Genomic DNA, 14306 nt, shown 5'->3' on the forward strand with positions numbered 1-14306 from the left:
TCCTTGACCCCCAGAAGCCGTGGGCAGAGGGCAAACATTGCCTGGACTTATCTGCAGGTGCCCAGGGCTCCTGTGGCAGCCCTGATTTCCTCAGTGGCTGGGACACACGGATCCCTTGCAGAGCCTGCAGCGGATCCGACACAGATCCAGAGGGATCCCAGAGCTGCAGGGGGAGGCTGTGGCTGCTCCCAGCATCCACATCCAGCTGGAGACACGATGCCTCCAGCCCTTCCCATCCTCTTCACCATCCTGCTCCTCTCAGCCGGGGCCTCTGGAGCACCGTGAGTCCCTCTGTGTCTGTCTGTCCCTGCTGGGGTGTTTAACCTTGGCTCCTTGGCAGTTCCCAGGGGGATTCAGTCCCTCCTGTGCCTGCTGGAGTGGTTTTACCTTGGCTCCCTGGCAGCTCCTCATGGGATTCAGTCCCTCCTTTGTCTGGGGGGATGGTTGAGCTTCAGCTCCTTGGCTTCATCCTCTCCTGGTGGGATTCAGTCCCTCCTGTGCTTGATGAGGTGTTTAACCTTGGCTCCCTGGCAGTTCCAGGGGGATTCAATCCCTCCTGTGCTTGATGGGGTGCTTCAGTCTTGGCTCCCTGGCAGTTCTTGTGGGATTCAATTCCTCCTGTGCTTGCTGGGTGCTTTAACCTTGCTTTCCTTGCAGTTTCTGGTGGGATTCAATCCCTCCTGTGCCTGCTGGGTGCTTTAACCTTGGCTCCTTTGCAGTTCCTGGTGGAACTCGATCCCTCCCATGCCCTGGTTGCTGCCCAGGGTGCCCCAGCTGCTCAGGCTGGGGGCTCTCCCTGCCCAGGAGCACTGAGGACACGGCCCCGGTGGCTCTGGTGGCCCCGGTGGCCCTGGTGGCCCTGGTGGCTCCAGGAGCTGTTGTTCCCTCACCTGCAGAGCTGAGCTGAGGAGCTCAGGGCAGCCCAGCAGCACAGAGGGGACCCTGGGGCGGTTCCTGTGCTGCAGGGGCTGTTCCAGTCTCTGTGCTGGATGTACCTCAGCCCAGGGCTCTCCTGTCCCTTGTCCCTGCCAGGAGTTTCGTGGTGGTGTCCCCAGCTGTGCTGTACCACCCACACCCTGCCACGCTCTGGGTGCACCTCAGGGACCTCCAGGGGCCCGTCCAGCTCCTTGTGCAGCTGCAGGGGGACAGCGGGACCCCTCCCACCACCCTGCTCAGCAGAGAGGTCCTGGAGCCCCACCTGTACCTCAACGTCACCTTCCCTGTGAGTGCCACCCCAATGCCACCCCAGTGTCACCCCAATGCCATCCCAAAGGAGCCAGGAGCAGGTGGGGGGGCCCTGTGGGAGCTCCAGGCCGTTTCCATCAGGGCTGGGGACAGATGTGACTCCCCCATCTCATGGCAGGGTGTCACCCTCGCCCTGACTGTTTCCCATCCCTGATTGTTGGGTTCCCCCATGGATTCAGACTCAGCTGGATTCAGGTTATCCTGGCTGGAATGGTCCCTGGGTGTTGTGGGAATCTGCAAAATTAGAGAGTTTTGGGAAAGCTGCAAAGGCCGGCCCCAGAGGCAGCAGAATTGTGATTAGAGCTAAGCAGCAGCCATGAGATAGATCAGCAGAAAAATTATTTAAACTGTAGAAAAGCAAAGACAAATAGAACAATGATCTGTGTATTAACATTTGTCTAGAATAACTCCCTAAGCTACAGAAAAGTTTATCTAGCAAGATATTAGGAAGGTTGAAGCTTAATAATGGAGCTCTGTGCATTGTGTTTTAAGGCTGACAAGCAGGTGTTATATTCGAAATAAGCAAGCATTGTTTCACCAAAGGTACATGTGCTTATAGTGGTTGGATAGAACTACTGTCAATGTGCTTTTGCTTTGTGTGATTGGTCAAAAAACTTACAAAATAAGTTGTAACACTAAATTCTTAGTCTGCTGCCTGGGATGTGAGCTGCTGGCATCTTCCCATTGTCATAACCATGTAATGAGACTGATGCTGGAAAATACAACAGCTCAAGGCACGTTCCCAGAAGTCCCATCCTGTTGGTGATTTCTACACAGCCCCCAGCCAGCATCAGGTGTGGGGGATCCGGGGGCTGGGTGGGCTCGGGGTCACCCTGGCGCTGTCCTTGTCCCCACCCCGAGCCCGCTGATGCCCCGCAGGCTCCAGCCCCCGCCCGAGGGAAGGAGGAGATCGTGTCCCTGCACGTCTCCATCCGAGGAGAGGCCCTGGATGTCTCCGAGAAGAAGAAGGTGCTGCTGAGAGCTTCGAGCCCCGGGGTGTTCATCCAGACCGACAAGGCTGTGTACAAACCCGGGCAGGAAGGTGAGGGGGCGGGAGGGACCCCGTGCCCTGGGGACAGCCCTGGAGTGAGGACAGGGGTGAGGGGGCCGAGCCGCGCTCCTGCACTGCCCGGAACCGGGGGGGGTTATGCCGGCATGTCCTGGGTTGGGTTATCCCGGCATGTCCTGGGTTGGGTTATCCCGGGATGTCCTGAGCTGGGTTATCCCAGGATGCCCTGGAATGCCCAGCGCGGGCCCAGGGCAGTGCCAGGCTCGCTGTGGGCCGTGCTGCTGGGGGCAGGGCAGGGCTCAGGGTGGGTTTCCCTCCGCCTTCCCACGGGGAATTCCCCCCCCTGCGGGATGAAGCTGCTCCTCCATCTCCGTTCCCTTTCCCAGTGAAGTTCCGAGTGGTCTCTTTGGATAAGGACCTGATCCCCAGCAGCCAGAAGGTGAGAGCAGGGCTGGGACACGGGGAGGGGACAAAGGCAGTGTCCCAGCGGCCGTGGGAGAGCTGTGGGAGTCACCTTTCCCCTCGGGAATGCTGCCCAAAGCCAGGCTCAAAGTCCATCCAAGGCCAGGCTCAAAATCCATCCCAAAGCCAGGCTCAAAATCCATCCAGGGCCAGGCTCAAAATCCATCCAAAGCCAGGCTCAAAATCCATCCAGGGCCAGGCTCAAAATCCATCCAAGGCCAGGCTCAAAATCCATCCCAGAGCCAGGCTCCAAATCCATCCAGAGCACCTTGAGGGCTCACAGCTCACAGCTTCCCACCCTCCCTCTGCCATGCCCACCCTGCTGAGCCCCCAGAGAATGGAATTGCTCCTCTGACCATTCTCTCTTTGCCTTCCAGCTGCCCCTGGTGTTCCTGCAGGTCAGTTTGGGACCCCCAGTGGGACAGGGAGAGGGGGCCCAGGGCTCTCTGCCGGCTCTCTGGGCGCTGATCCCGGTGTCTCCGGCAGGATCCCAGCGGGAATCGCATCGCGCAGTGGCGGGACCTGAGCCCTCGGCAGGGAATCGTGGATTTGTCCCTCCCGCTGGCCTCGGAGCCGGCGCTGGGCACCTACACCATCAGCGTGGGGAGCAAGAGCCACTCCTTCAGCGTGGAGGAATACGGTACGGGGCTCTGGGAAAGGGGAACCCCACCATGGGCAGTAGGTCCCGACCCCTGCAGCCACCCTGCAGGTGTTGTCACTGTCCTGAGAGTGACCCCCCCGTGTCTGTTTTGCGGAGATAATCAAAACTCCACAACTTTGTGAAAGTTGTAAAGCCGGTATGTTTATTATTACAGCATCGGATGCATGTGGGAATCATTCCCCTAAAATGACATGTGTACTTCTGGGAACTTCAGGTCCTTTTTTATCACCCTCTCAGATACATATGCATGCAATATCACAATAGGTTCATACATATTCATTTTTACGAATTTCGCGTGACATTTGCCGCTAGTTCTTCTTTATCAGAAAGAATTCCTAGGTCAGGTTGACCTGCTCTCATAGCAGTCCCTTTGTCTCTATCGCCCTCTGTCTCCCCCCCACTTATCTCTGTCCTTCACTGAAGCAGTTTCTCTGAGCCTAGGTTCTGCAGTCAGGCTAAATAGCTATGGTTTCTAACCACAGACTCAACTCAAAAATGTACATTTCACCTAAATCAAAATGGATTTCTACCCTGGAATATTTCCACTTTGCATCATGTCCTTGTGCCTGTCCACAGTGCTGCCCAAGTTTGAGGTGACCATTCACCTCCCCAGCATTCTGGAGGAGCAGGACGAGAAGATCCCGGTGGAGATTTGCGGGCGGTGAGAGGGGAGAAGGGAACAGGGGAGATGGGGGGGATCCAGGGGGGTGGGGTGTGACCGTGTTCACAGGGGTCTGAGGATGAGGGAAGAGATGAGGATCTGACTGCATGTTTCAGAAGGCTTGATTTATTATTTTATGATATAGATTATGTTAAAACTATACTAAAAGAATAGAAGAAAGGATTTCATCAGAAGGCTGGCTAAGAATAGAAAAAGAAAGAATGATAACAAAGGCCTGTGGCTCGGACTCTCTGTCCGAGCCAGCTCATTGTGATTGGCCATTAATTAAAAACAACTAACATGGGCCAATCAAAGATCTATTTGTTTCATTCCACAGCAGCAGATAGTTATTGTTTACATTGTTTTTGAAGCCTCTCAGCTTCTCAAGAGGAAAAATCCTAAGGAAAGGATTTTTCATAAAAGATGTCTGTGACAGTGGGGGCTCCCCAGCACAGCCTCTCCCCTGTCCTCACACAGCCTCTCCCCTGTCCCCACACAGCTACACCTACGGGAAGCCCGTCCAGGGGAAGGTGCAGGCTGACCTGTGCCTCAGAGGGAGCTTCTGGGCTCATGGGATACCGAAGATCTGCACCCTGGTTATGGGGCAGGTGAGTGTGGCTGGGGCTGGGCTGTCCCTGCAGGGGCTCCTTCCCAGGAATGCTGCTGATGGGGTTGATTTTCCCTCCAGACGGGGAAGAACGGCTGCTTTTCCACAGAGGTTTCACTGGCTGCCTCCAAGGAGAAGATTTTCCCTTCATTTTCAAGGAGGAGACTTGAAGTCGAGGCATCGCTGGTGGAGGATGGGACAGGTAGGGATGGGGGTGCGGCCATCCCAAGGGATTGGTGCTTTCCAGGAACACCCAAAAGCACTGCTGGGGTTTAGGGATGCACATGCAAGGATGGGGTTTGGGTGGGGGTGTGGGTCAGGACAGCCTGGCAACACTTGGAATTCCAAGTGCTGATAGCCATCAAGGCACCAGACACCAGGAATACCAGCAGGCTCAGCCTCTGGCACCCCTGAGCAACTGCTGGGGTCCCTGCAAGGGCAGGATGGCCCCAGATTAAAGGGGTTCTGGACCCTTCCTAAGGCACTGGGAGATGCCACCTCTCTGTGCCACGCTGGCAGTGCCCTTAGCTCAACCGTGCCAGAGCCAGGCTCAAAATCCATCCTGAACCAGGCTCAAAATCCATCCTAAAGCCAGGCTCAAAATCCATCCCAAGCCAGGCTCAAAATCCATCCTAGAGCCAGGCTCAAAATCCATCCCGAGCCAGGCTCAAAATCCATCCTAAAGCCAGGCTCAAAATCCATCCCAAGCCAGGCTCAAAATCCATCCCAGAGCCAGGCTCAAAATCCATCCCAAGCCAGGCTCAAAATCCATCCTAAAGCCAGGCTCAAAATCCTGGAGAAATGCCGTTCCACGATGCAGCAGCTGTGGCAGGGCTGGGAGCTGAGCCCGGGCAGTGCAGGGTGGGTGGGCTCAGCCAGGCTGCTGGGGGGGCCTCCAGGCTTGTCCCTCACTCCTGCCACACCAGGAGTGCCTGGCCTGGCTGCAGGGAGGAGAGCAGGGCTTGTCCCTCTGCCCAGCCCCCTCATGATGCTGCTTGGGTGAAGAACCTTTTCTTCTGAAGTGTCTGCCCCCAGCTGCACCCCAGCTTTAGGTCTGGAATATTCCACAGGGCTTGTGCTGCTCTTGTAGGAGATGCAAACTGTGCTGGAGGAAAGCCCAAATGTGGTGGTGTTCACAGGGGTCTGAGGAAGAGGGAAGAGACGGGGATTTGACTCCATGTTTCAGAATGATTTATTGATTTATGATATGATTTATTATTTTATTATATATATTATATTAAAACTATACTAAAAGAATTGAAGAAAGGATTTCATCAGAAGGCTGGCTAAGAATAGCAAAAGAAGGAATGATAACAAAGACTTGTGTCTCAGACAGAGAGTCTGAACCAGCTGACTGTGATTGGCCATTAATTAAAAACAACCACATGAGCCCAATCCCAGATGCACCTGTTGCATTCCACAGCAGCAGATAACCATTGCTTACATTTTGTTCTTGAGGCCTCTCAGCTTCTCAGGAGAAAAAAATCCTGAGGAAAGGATTTTTCATAAAACACATCTGTGACACCCAAATGTCCAGGGACCTTTTCTGCAAGGGGACAGGGGCACTGGCCAGAGCTAAGCTGTGTCCTGCAACACCCTGAGCTCCCCACTGGCTCTCCACAGGGCTGGAGATGAAGAGCACCAAGAGCTGGAAGGTTTTACGCAAAACTGTCACGGTCACCTTTGAGAACCCCGATCACGCCTACAAGCCAGGCCTCCCCTACAGCGGGACGGTAACGAGGGCTCCCCTCTGCCCTGGGGCTCACCTGCCCCTGCTGCTCCCATCCCTGTCCCTGCTGCTCCCATCCCTGCCCCTGCTGCTCCCAGCCCTGTCCCTGCTGCTCCCAGCCCTGTCCCTGCTGCTCCCAGCCCTGTCCCTGCCCACCCCAGCCCTGTCCCTGCTGCTCCCAGCTCTGCTCCTGCCCACCCCATCCCTGTCCCTGCTGCTCCCAGCCCTGTCCCTGCCCACCCCAGCCCTGTTGTGCCCCAGCTGCAGCCCCAAAGTGCAGCATCTCCCCTTCCCTCCTGCCCAGATCCGGCTGCAGGAAGCCGATGGCTCTGGGCTGCCCCAGAGGCAGGTCCTGCTCTCCATCAGCAACCGGGGAGAAAAGAGGACACAAAGCTTCCTGACTGACAGCTCAGGGAGAGCCTCCTTCCAGCTGGACACCTCTGGCTGGGGTGACCGGGTCTCCTTGCAGGTTAGTGCCCACGCTTGTCCCCCGCTCCTCCAGTGGGGTGAGGCCTTGGAGCTGCACCAGCCTCGGGGGCTGCTGCTGGATTCACCCCCGATTCCCCCCTCAGGCTGAAGTCAACAGGACAGCTGAGAGCCAGGAGGGCTCCCTCAGGCCCCCAGGTGCCTCTCTCACACTTGTGCCCTACTCGTCCAAGAGCAGGAGCTTCCTGCACATCCGTGCCCCGCGGGGGGAGCTGCCCTGCGGCCACTCCCAGCTGCTCCACGTGGATTCCATCTTTGGCAAGAAGGCTTTAGGCACTCAGCTGAGGAACCTGGATCTGGTTTTCATGGTGAGCCTTGGCCCAGGGAGGGAGGGCAGCAGGAATCAGGGTGGTTCTGTGGGAAGGGCCATATCTCCACAGACGTTGTTCATGGTGGTGTCCCCAGGGACAGGACAAGGAGCAACCTGTCCTGGAGGGACTGAGGGACCTGTCAGAGGAGGTGGCTGCTGCCACTGTGGGGCCTGCACCCCCATGGGAGCTGGTGGGGGGCTGGAGACTGGGCATGGTCAGAAATCATCCCAGAACTCTCATTGTGGGTCCATCCTCTACCAGGGAACTTTGATTCCACACTCAGCATCTGTTTTGTTTTCACCCCCTCCTCTGCAGGTCCTGGCCAAGGGGTCCATTATGAGCATCTTCAGGAAAGAAGTCTCTGCAGAGCCTGGTATGTCCCATGGCATGGAGGGGCTGTGCAGGGCTCTGCTCCCTGTGCCTGCTCCTCACAGAGCCATGAATGATTTGGGTTGGAAGGGGCCTCCAAGCCCATCCCATTCCATCCCCCTGCCCTGGGTAGGAACACCCTGCACTCTCCCAGGGTGCTCCAAGCTCTGTCCAACCTGGCCTTGGACACTTCCAGGGCTGGAGCAGGCACGGTTTCTCTGGGTAACATCTGTCCCCTTTCCATGGCCCAGGACAGAGAGCCTCCCTCTCCCTGGAGCTGCCCATCGGGCTGGAGCTGGCACCCATGGCCAAGCTTCTGGTCTATGTGCTGCTGCCCAATGGCGAGATGGTGGCTGATGTCACTGAGCTCTCCGTGGCCAAGTGCTTCCCCAACCAGGTGAGAGGAGCTGGGCTGCCCATGGCTGCTACCTTGGGATCCATCCCACCCTAGGAGCATCACAGTGTCAGGGTCTTCCAACCCATTCTCTGCTCCCAAACCCTCTGAGAAGAGCCTTCGCTATGTGTGGCTGTGTCACAGACATCTTTTATGAAAAATCCTTTCCTTAGGATTTTTCCTCCTGAGAAGCTGAGAGGCCTCAGGAGCAAAATGTAACCAATGGTTATCTGCTGCTGTGGAATGCAACAGGTGCAGCTGGGATTGGTCTCATGTGGTTGTTTCTAATTAATGGCCAATCACAGTCAGCTGGCTCAGACTCTCTGTCTGAGACACAAGCCTTTGTTATTAATTCTTTCTATTCTATTCTTAGCCAGCCTTCTGATGAAATCCTTTCTTCAATTCTTTTAGTATAGTTTTAATATAATCTATATCATAAAATAATGAATCAGCCTTCTGAAACATGGAGTCAGATCCTTGTCTCTTCTCTCATCCTCAGACCCCTGTGAATGCTGTCACTTGGCTGGGTCTGCCCTCCACGGGAGGTGACTGCCCTCTGTCCCTGTGTCCCCGTGCAGGTGAAGATGGCATTTTCTGAGGCCAGGGCCCTGCCAGGGGCGGCGCTGAGGCTGCAGCTGGGGGCTGCCCCGGGCTCCCTGTGCGCTGTGCGGGCCGTGGATCGCAGTGTGCTGCTCCTCAAGCCTGAGGCTGAGCTCAACGCTGAGGCTGTGAGTGCTGGCCCTGCCTGGAGTCTCCCTGCAGCCCCAGGAGCAGCCTGGGCTGGGGTGGGGTGATATTGGCTCAAGTGTCCCTCACATGGAGCCAGTGCTGCAGTGGGCAGAACCCTGTGCTCTGGAAATGAGGGTCTTCCATGTCTTTATTCGCAGGTCTACAAAGCACTGCCCAAATTCAGCAACCCCCGCAGCATCCAGGATCAACCATTATGTGCCTGGCTGCACCCCAAGAGGGAACCCTACCAGTTATTCCAGGTGAAGCCCCTGGGCCTGCCAGTTCCTCCCCATCCTGGAGCTGCCCGTGCTTCTCCCAAGTGCTGGGAAAGCCACACCTGTGGCAAAGGACTTCCCTTTCCTGCCAAGCCCAGGCTCCTTCTCCACCTGTTTTCTGTAGCCCTGGGACTACTCACTGCTGGAATGGGGATATTCCTCCTGCTGGCTGTGGGGGTGGACAATCTCTGCTTTTTCACAGGATGCAGCACTGAAGCTCTTCACCAAGACCAGGGAGCCTTGCCCGCCCAGGCTCCCCATTGTTGGAATGCCAGGTCCTGCAGGTGAGCACAGCCCTTGTGCTGAAAAGAGCAAAGAGCTGGTGGCCAGTCCTGGCTGCTGTGTCCTCAGGGGGACTTGGAGCTATCCAGAAAACACCCTTGGCATCAAAGAGGATGGACAGGGATGGAAAAGGATTTTGGTCACCCTTGTGCCGGCTGCAGGCAAGGTCCAGCTGAGACCTGAGGCTCCCAAGTTCTGCTTTGCCTTTTCCAGGACCCTTCAGAGTATCCCGTATGGAGGTGGGAAGCAATACTTATGAAGATATTATGCCACTGTTCACCTTAGCCAGCCCAGGCATCAAGGATGTGGAAGAGCCCCCAGCACCCCGGACCTACTTCCCAGAGACGTGGCTGTGGGACCTGGTCCCTGTGGGGTGAGAGACAGCTCCCAAGGGGACTTGGGGACCTCAGGACTCCTTCTCCCTGTGGGCTGGCACCAGCAGTGTCACTCAGGCCATGCCACCAGCCACGGTGGGGTGGCCTCATGATGTTCTCCATGCAGGGAGAGTGGCTCTGCCGAGATGACGGTGACAGTGCCCGACACCATCACAGAGTGGGAGGCTGGGATGTTCTGTACAGCCCCACAGGGCCTGGGGCTGTCCCCTGCTGTCACCCTCACGGCCTTCCAGCCGTTCTTCGTGGAGCTGGCACTGCCCTACGCCGTGGTGCGCCACGAGAGCTTCACCCTCAGGGCCACCGTCTTCAACTACCTGCGCCAGTGCCTGCGGGTGAGCGGGGACAGGCAGGGAGCTGGGCTGTGCCAGGGGCTGGGGGAGCTGTGCCATGCTCTGGCAGGTTTGGGTGAGGCAGGAAGGTGACCCTGGCTCTGATGGAGCTGTGCCATGCTCTGGCAGGTTTGGGTGAGGCAGGAAGGTGACCCTGGCTCTGATGGAGCTGTGCCATGCTCTGGCAGGTTTGGGTGAGGCAGGAAGGTGACCCTGGCTCTGATGGAGCTGTGCCATGCTCTGGCAAGTTTGGGGGAGGCTGGGGAGGTGACCCTGGCTCTGGGGGCTGATGGAGCCACGGCTGTGCCCCACAGGTTCAGGTGACACTGGCAGAGTCGGCAGAGCTGGAGGTGTCACCGAGTGCAGAGGACACCTACAGGGGCTGTGTCTGTGCAGATGAAGCCAAGACCTTCCAGTGGGGCGTGCGAGCCACCAGCCTGGGTACAGAGCTGCCACCACCCCACCCTGCTGCCCGGGGACCCCCTCAGGGGATGGGGTTGGGTGGGCAGGGAGGGCAGGAACCCCACGGCCCCTGGGGAGTTCTCCCTTGCTCCACTTCCACCCTTCCTGGGGACCCCCAGCCCAGTCCAGCCAGCCCCAGCCCAAGCCCAGGGGGCTGTGCTCAGGTTTGGGGGCTCCCTGGGGACTGAGGGCCGTGTTTACACCTTCAGGGGAGGTGAACATCACTGTGAGCACCGAGGCCCTCAGCTCCACCGAGCCCTGCGGCAACGAGCTGCCCCTGGTGCCGGCCCAGGGCCGCGTGGACACCGTGATAAAGCCCCTGCTGGTGCAGGTCAGAGGGTTGGGGAGGAGGAAAATGGGATGGATTTGGGAGCAGGGTGCAAACAGCCCTCGGGGGGGCAGTGGGACAGCACCCAGACATGAAGGGGACTGGGGGACAGGCAGGTCCCTCCTCCTGACTGACTCTGGTGCTGCTTCCTCACAGCCTGGGGGGATCCTGGTGGAGAAGACTCACAGCTCCCTGCTCTGCCAGGAAGGTAGGACTGGCCGGGGTGTTGGGCAGTGCCGTGGGATGTGGCCAGGGGTGCTTGGCCACTGGTCACAAGGGCCACCAGACCAGAGGTGCCAAGGGTCAGGGTGCTTGGGCAGGAACAGGCTGGGTGAGGCTGCCACAGGACAGACTGGCAAGAGCTGGGCATTCTCACTGTCATGGCCCTCTGTCCCCACAGGTGCTGAAGAAGTGTCCTTGGAGATTCCTGCAAACATCCTGGAGAGCTCCCAGAGAGCCCACATCAACGTGATGGGTAAGGGACAGGCTGGGGGGGCCTGGGGACAGGGTGGGTGCGGAGGTCCCCAGGCTCAGCAGGATGTGGGACCACCCAGAGCAGACACACAAGGGGACACGGGTGACACAGCTGATGATGTGTCCCCCTGGCACAGGTGACATCCTGGGCAATGCCCTGCAGAACCTGGACAGACTCCTGGCCATGCCCTACGGCTGTGGGGAGCAGAACATGGTTCGCTTTGCCCCCAACATCTACATCCAGCAGTACCTGGAGAAGACCGGGCAGCTGCTGCCGGACATCCGCGCCAAGGCCCAGGGGTTCCTGCAGAGCGGTCAGTGGGAGCCTGACTCCCCGCCTGGCAGGGACACCACTGTCCCACAGCCCCCTCCTCACTCCACCTGGCTCCCCTGGGCACAGAAACAGTGCCCTGTCCCCATGTCCCCCCACAGGGTACCAGCGGGAGCTGCTGTACAAACACGACGATGGCTCCTACAGCGCCTTTGGGAAGAGCGATTCCTCGGGCAACACCTGGTGAGGGCTCTGCAGCTGCACCCAGGGCTTCTCCTGCCATCCAGGCAGCCCCAGTGCTGACCCTCAGCCCTCTGGTGTCTCCCTGGCTCCAGGCTGACAGCGTTTGTCCTCAAGTCCTTCGGGCACGCCCGAGCCTACGTGGCCATCGAGGAGCGGCACATCACGGACGCGCTGCGGTGGCTGCAGCAGCGCCAGAGGAAGAGCGGCTGCTTCCGCAGAGAGGGCAAACTCTTCCAAAACACCCTGCAGGTGGGGCAGGGCTGGGCTGGGGACCCAGAGCATGCTCTGGGCAGTGGGGGTGTCCCTGTGTTGGTGTCACACCCCGGCTGGACCTGTGTCCCCCTGTCCCCTTGCAGGGCGGTGTCTCAGACGAGCTCTCACTGTCGGCCTATGTGACGGCAGCGATGCTGGAGCTGGGACTGCCCACGCTGGTGAGGATGGACCCTTCTTCCCCACAGGGACTGGTGGGGTGGGAACAGCTGCTGGGACAGGGATCGGCCATTCCAGGCCGCCAGCATGAACTGGGCACAGCTGGTCACACTGGGCAGCACTGAGTGAGTCCCATGCCCTGGGCTGGCTCCTAACTCCTCTGCCATGCCAGGAGCCAGTGCTGAGCTCAGCCCTCAAGTGCCTGGAGGCTTCTCCCACGGATGACCCCTACACACAAGCCCTGCTGGCCTACGTGTTTGGGCTGGCAGGGCTGAGGGAGCAGCAGCAGGCGCAGCTGCAGCGCCTGGCCCAGCACAGCATCAGTGCAGGTACTGCCCAGGCTGGGCACAGTGGGCAGTGCCCCTGCCGGGAGGGACCCCAGCCCAGCCCACAGCAGGGGCTGAGCTGCTGCCCCTCCTCCTGCAGATGGGCAGCTCTACTGGAAGAGGAAGGGGCAGGCTCAGAAGGCCTTGGAGCTGCCCTGGGCCGCAGCCCCGTCAGCCGAGGTGGAGATGACAGCCTATGTCCTGCTGGCCTACCTGTCCCAGCCCTCGGTGTCCCCTGCTGACCTGGGGACAGCGTCCCGGATCGTCCGCTGGCTCTGCAAGCAGCAGAACCCCTACGGGGGCTTTGCCTCCACGCAGGTACCGGCCCTGGGCTCCAGGGGCTGCTCCAAACTGGCCCCTCCTGGAAGCGGCACTCAGGGGTGACCCTGGCACTGTCCCTGTGCACAGGACACTGTGGTGGCCCTGCAAGCCCTGGCCAAATACGCCGCCCTGACCTACGGCAGCAACGGGGACGTCACAGTGACGGTGACATCGCCCACGGGGACGGTGCAGGACTTTGTGCTGGACAGCAGCAACCGGCTGGTGCTGCAGCGGGCGGCCCTGCCCGAGCTGCCGGGCACCTACGGGCTGCGAGCCCGCGGGCAGGGCTGTGCCCTGGCACAGGTGGGTACAGCCCGGGCTCCCTGTCCTGGGCCCTGTGCCCTGTGCCCTCGCTGGGCTCACCCTGTGCTGTCCCCCAGGTGACCCTGCGCTATAACGTGCCTCCCCCGCCGAGCACCGGGGCCTTCGAGCTGCGGGTGGAGACGGAGCCGCTACCGGGCACAAAGAACCCGCGGTTCCTGCTCCGCCTCTGGGCACGGTAGGGACTGGGGCTTCCTGGGTTTGGGGAGGACAGCAGCAGCCAGGGAGGGAGGGAGGGAATCCCTAAGCCCACCTGGGGCTCTGCCCTTGCAGGTACACTGGGGAGCGTCCTGCCACCAACATGGTTGTCATCGAGGCCAAGCTGCCATCGGGCTACAGCCCGGACAAGAAATCCACGGTGGAGGTGAGGAGCCCCCCGCCCCCCTTTGGGATACCCCATCCCACAGGTCCCTGCCTGGGGGCTGTAGGACATAGAGGGACACCTGCTTGGGGTGCTGGGTACCCATGGAGCAGCTGTGGCCCCTCCTGAGCCATGTCCCTGCAGCTGAAGAGGCAGAAGCTGGTGAAGAAGGTGGAGGTGCAGCCTGACCAGGTGACCATTTACCTGGATGAGGTGAGATGGGGACAGGAGCAGGAGCCCTGGGATGTGGGGGGTTTCCCCATGGTGGGTGACTACACCTCCCCCCTGGGCTGTCTCCACAGCTGAGCAAGGAGGAGAAGACCTTTTCCTTCCAAGCCCAGCAGGACTTCCTGGTGAGCAACCTCCAGCCGGCCACTGTGTCCCTGTATGACTACTACGAGACAGGTGAGCCCTGCAGGGCCATGTCCCCTGGCCCTGCTGCCAGCCCTGCAGCCCCAGGGGCTCAGTGGGGTCTGCCTGCTCTCCCAGCTCCCACTGATGAGCTCTGGCTCCTGGTCACCACCCCTCCCATTGCAGGTGACCGTGTGGATGTGGCCTACACTGCACCGCCCAGCTCAGGTAGGGGCTGAGCCTGCCAGGCCAGGGGTCCCCCCATCCTCAGGACTCTGATGGGGACCTGGAGGGCCCCAGGGGAAGGAGGGCAGGGAGTGGGGACAGAGGAGCCCATCCTGGAGTCCTGCCCTGATTGTTGGGGATTTGCTGGGCAGAGCTTGGGGGCAGGGGTGAGGGGCTGGCACTGGCACCCTGCCCAGGTGTGCAGGTTGGGGGTGCAGGAGATGCTCTTTGTGCCTCTTTTGAGGGGGCT

General features: G+C 59.4%; 1 protein-coding gene across 1 annotated transcript; it reads left to right on the forward strand.

The window, feature by feature from the left end:
• Nucleotides 1-216: 216 nt before the first annotated feature.
• Nucleotides 217-14088, forward strand: LOC129130786 (alpha-2-macroglobulin-like protein 1). The gene is made up of 35 exons (XM_054649383.2): nt 217-281; nt 1033-1222; nt 2125-2287; nt 2641-2693; nt 3094-3114; nt 3203-3356; nt 3954-4038; nt 4538-4646; nt 4727-4847; nt 6269-6378; nt 6679-6843; nt 6947-7168; nt 7487-7544; nt 7792-7937; nt 8513-8662; nt 8822-8923; nt 9141-9222; nt 9434-9593; nt 9722-9947; nt 10259-10385; nt 10616-10737; nt 10891-10942; nt 11135-11209; nt 11346-11522; nt 11641-11722; nt 11815-11971; nt 12079-12153; nt 12324-12480; nt 12578-12795; nt 12886-13101; nt 13179-13297; nt 13393-13483; nt 13625-13693; nt 13783-13885; nt 14018-14088. The coding sequence occupies exons 1-35, from the start codon at nt 217-219 to the stop codon at nt 14068-14070; spliced, it is 4275 nt and encodes a 1424-aa protein (XP_054505358.2). The 3' UTR covers nt 14071-14088.
• Nucleotides 14089-14306: the final 218 nt, after the last annotated feature.

Source organism: Agelaius phoeniceus, chromosome 26 (genome assembly GCF_051311805.1).
Source record: "Agelaius phoeniceus isolate bAgePho1 chromosome 26, bAgePho1.hap1, whole genome shotgun sequence".
In the NCBI taxonomy this organism is placed as follows: Eukaryota; Metazoa; Chordata; class Aves; order Passeriformes; family Icteridae; genus Agelaius; species Agelaius phoeniceus.

Excerpts from the sequence above, each read along its gene's own strand:
- LOC129130786 (XM_054649383.2), top strand. The coding sequence starts at position 217 with ATGCCTCCAGCCCTTCCCATCCTCTTCACCATCCTGCTCCTCTCAGCC. Across the intron at positions 3,357-3,953 it reads CTTCAGCGTGGAGGAATACG|TGCTGCCCAAGTTTGAGGTG; the intron begins GTACGGGGCTCT and ends GCCTGTCCACAG. Across the intron at positions 9,948-10,258 it reads ACCTGCGCCAGTGCCTGCGG|GTTCAGGTGACACTGGCAGA; the intron begins GTGAGCGGGGAC and ends TGTGCCCCACAG.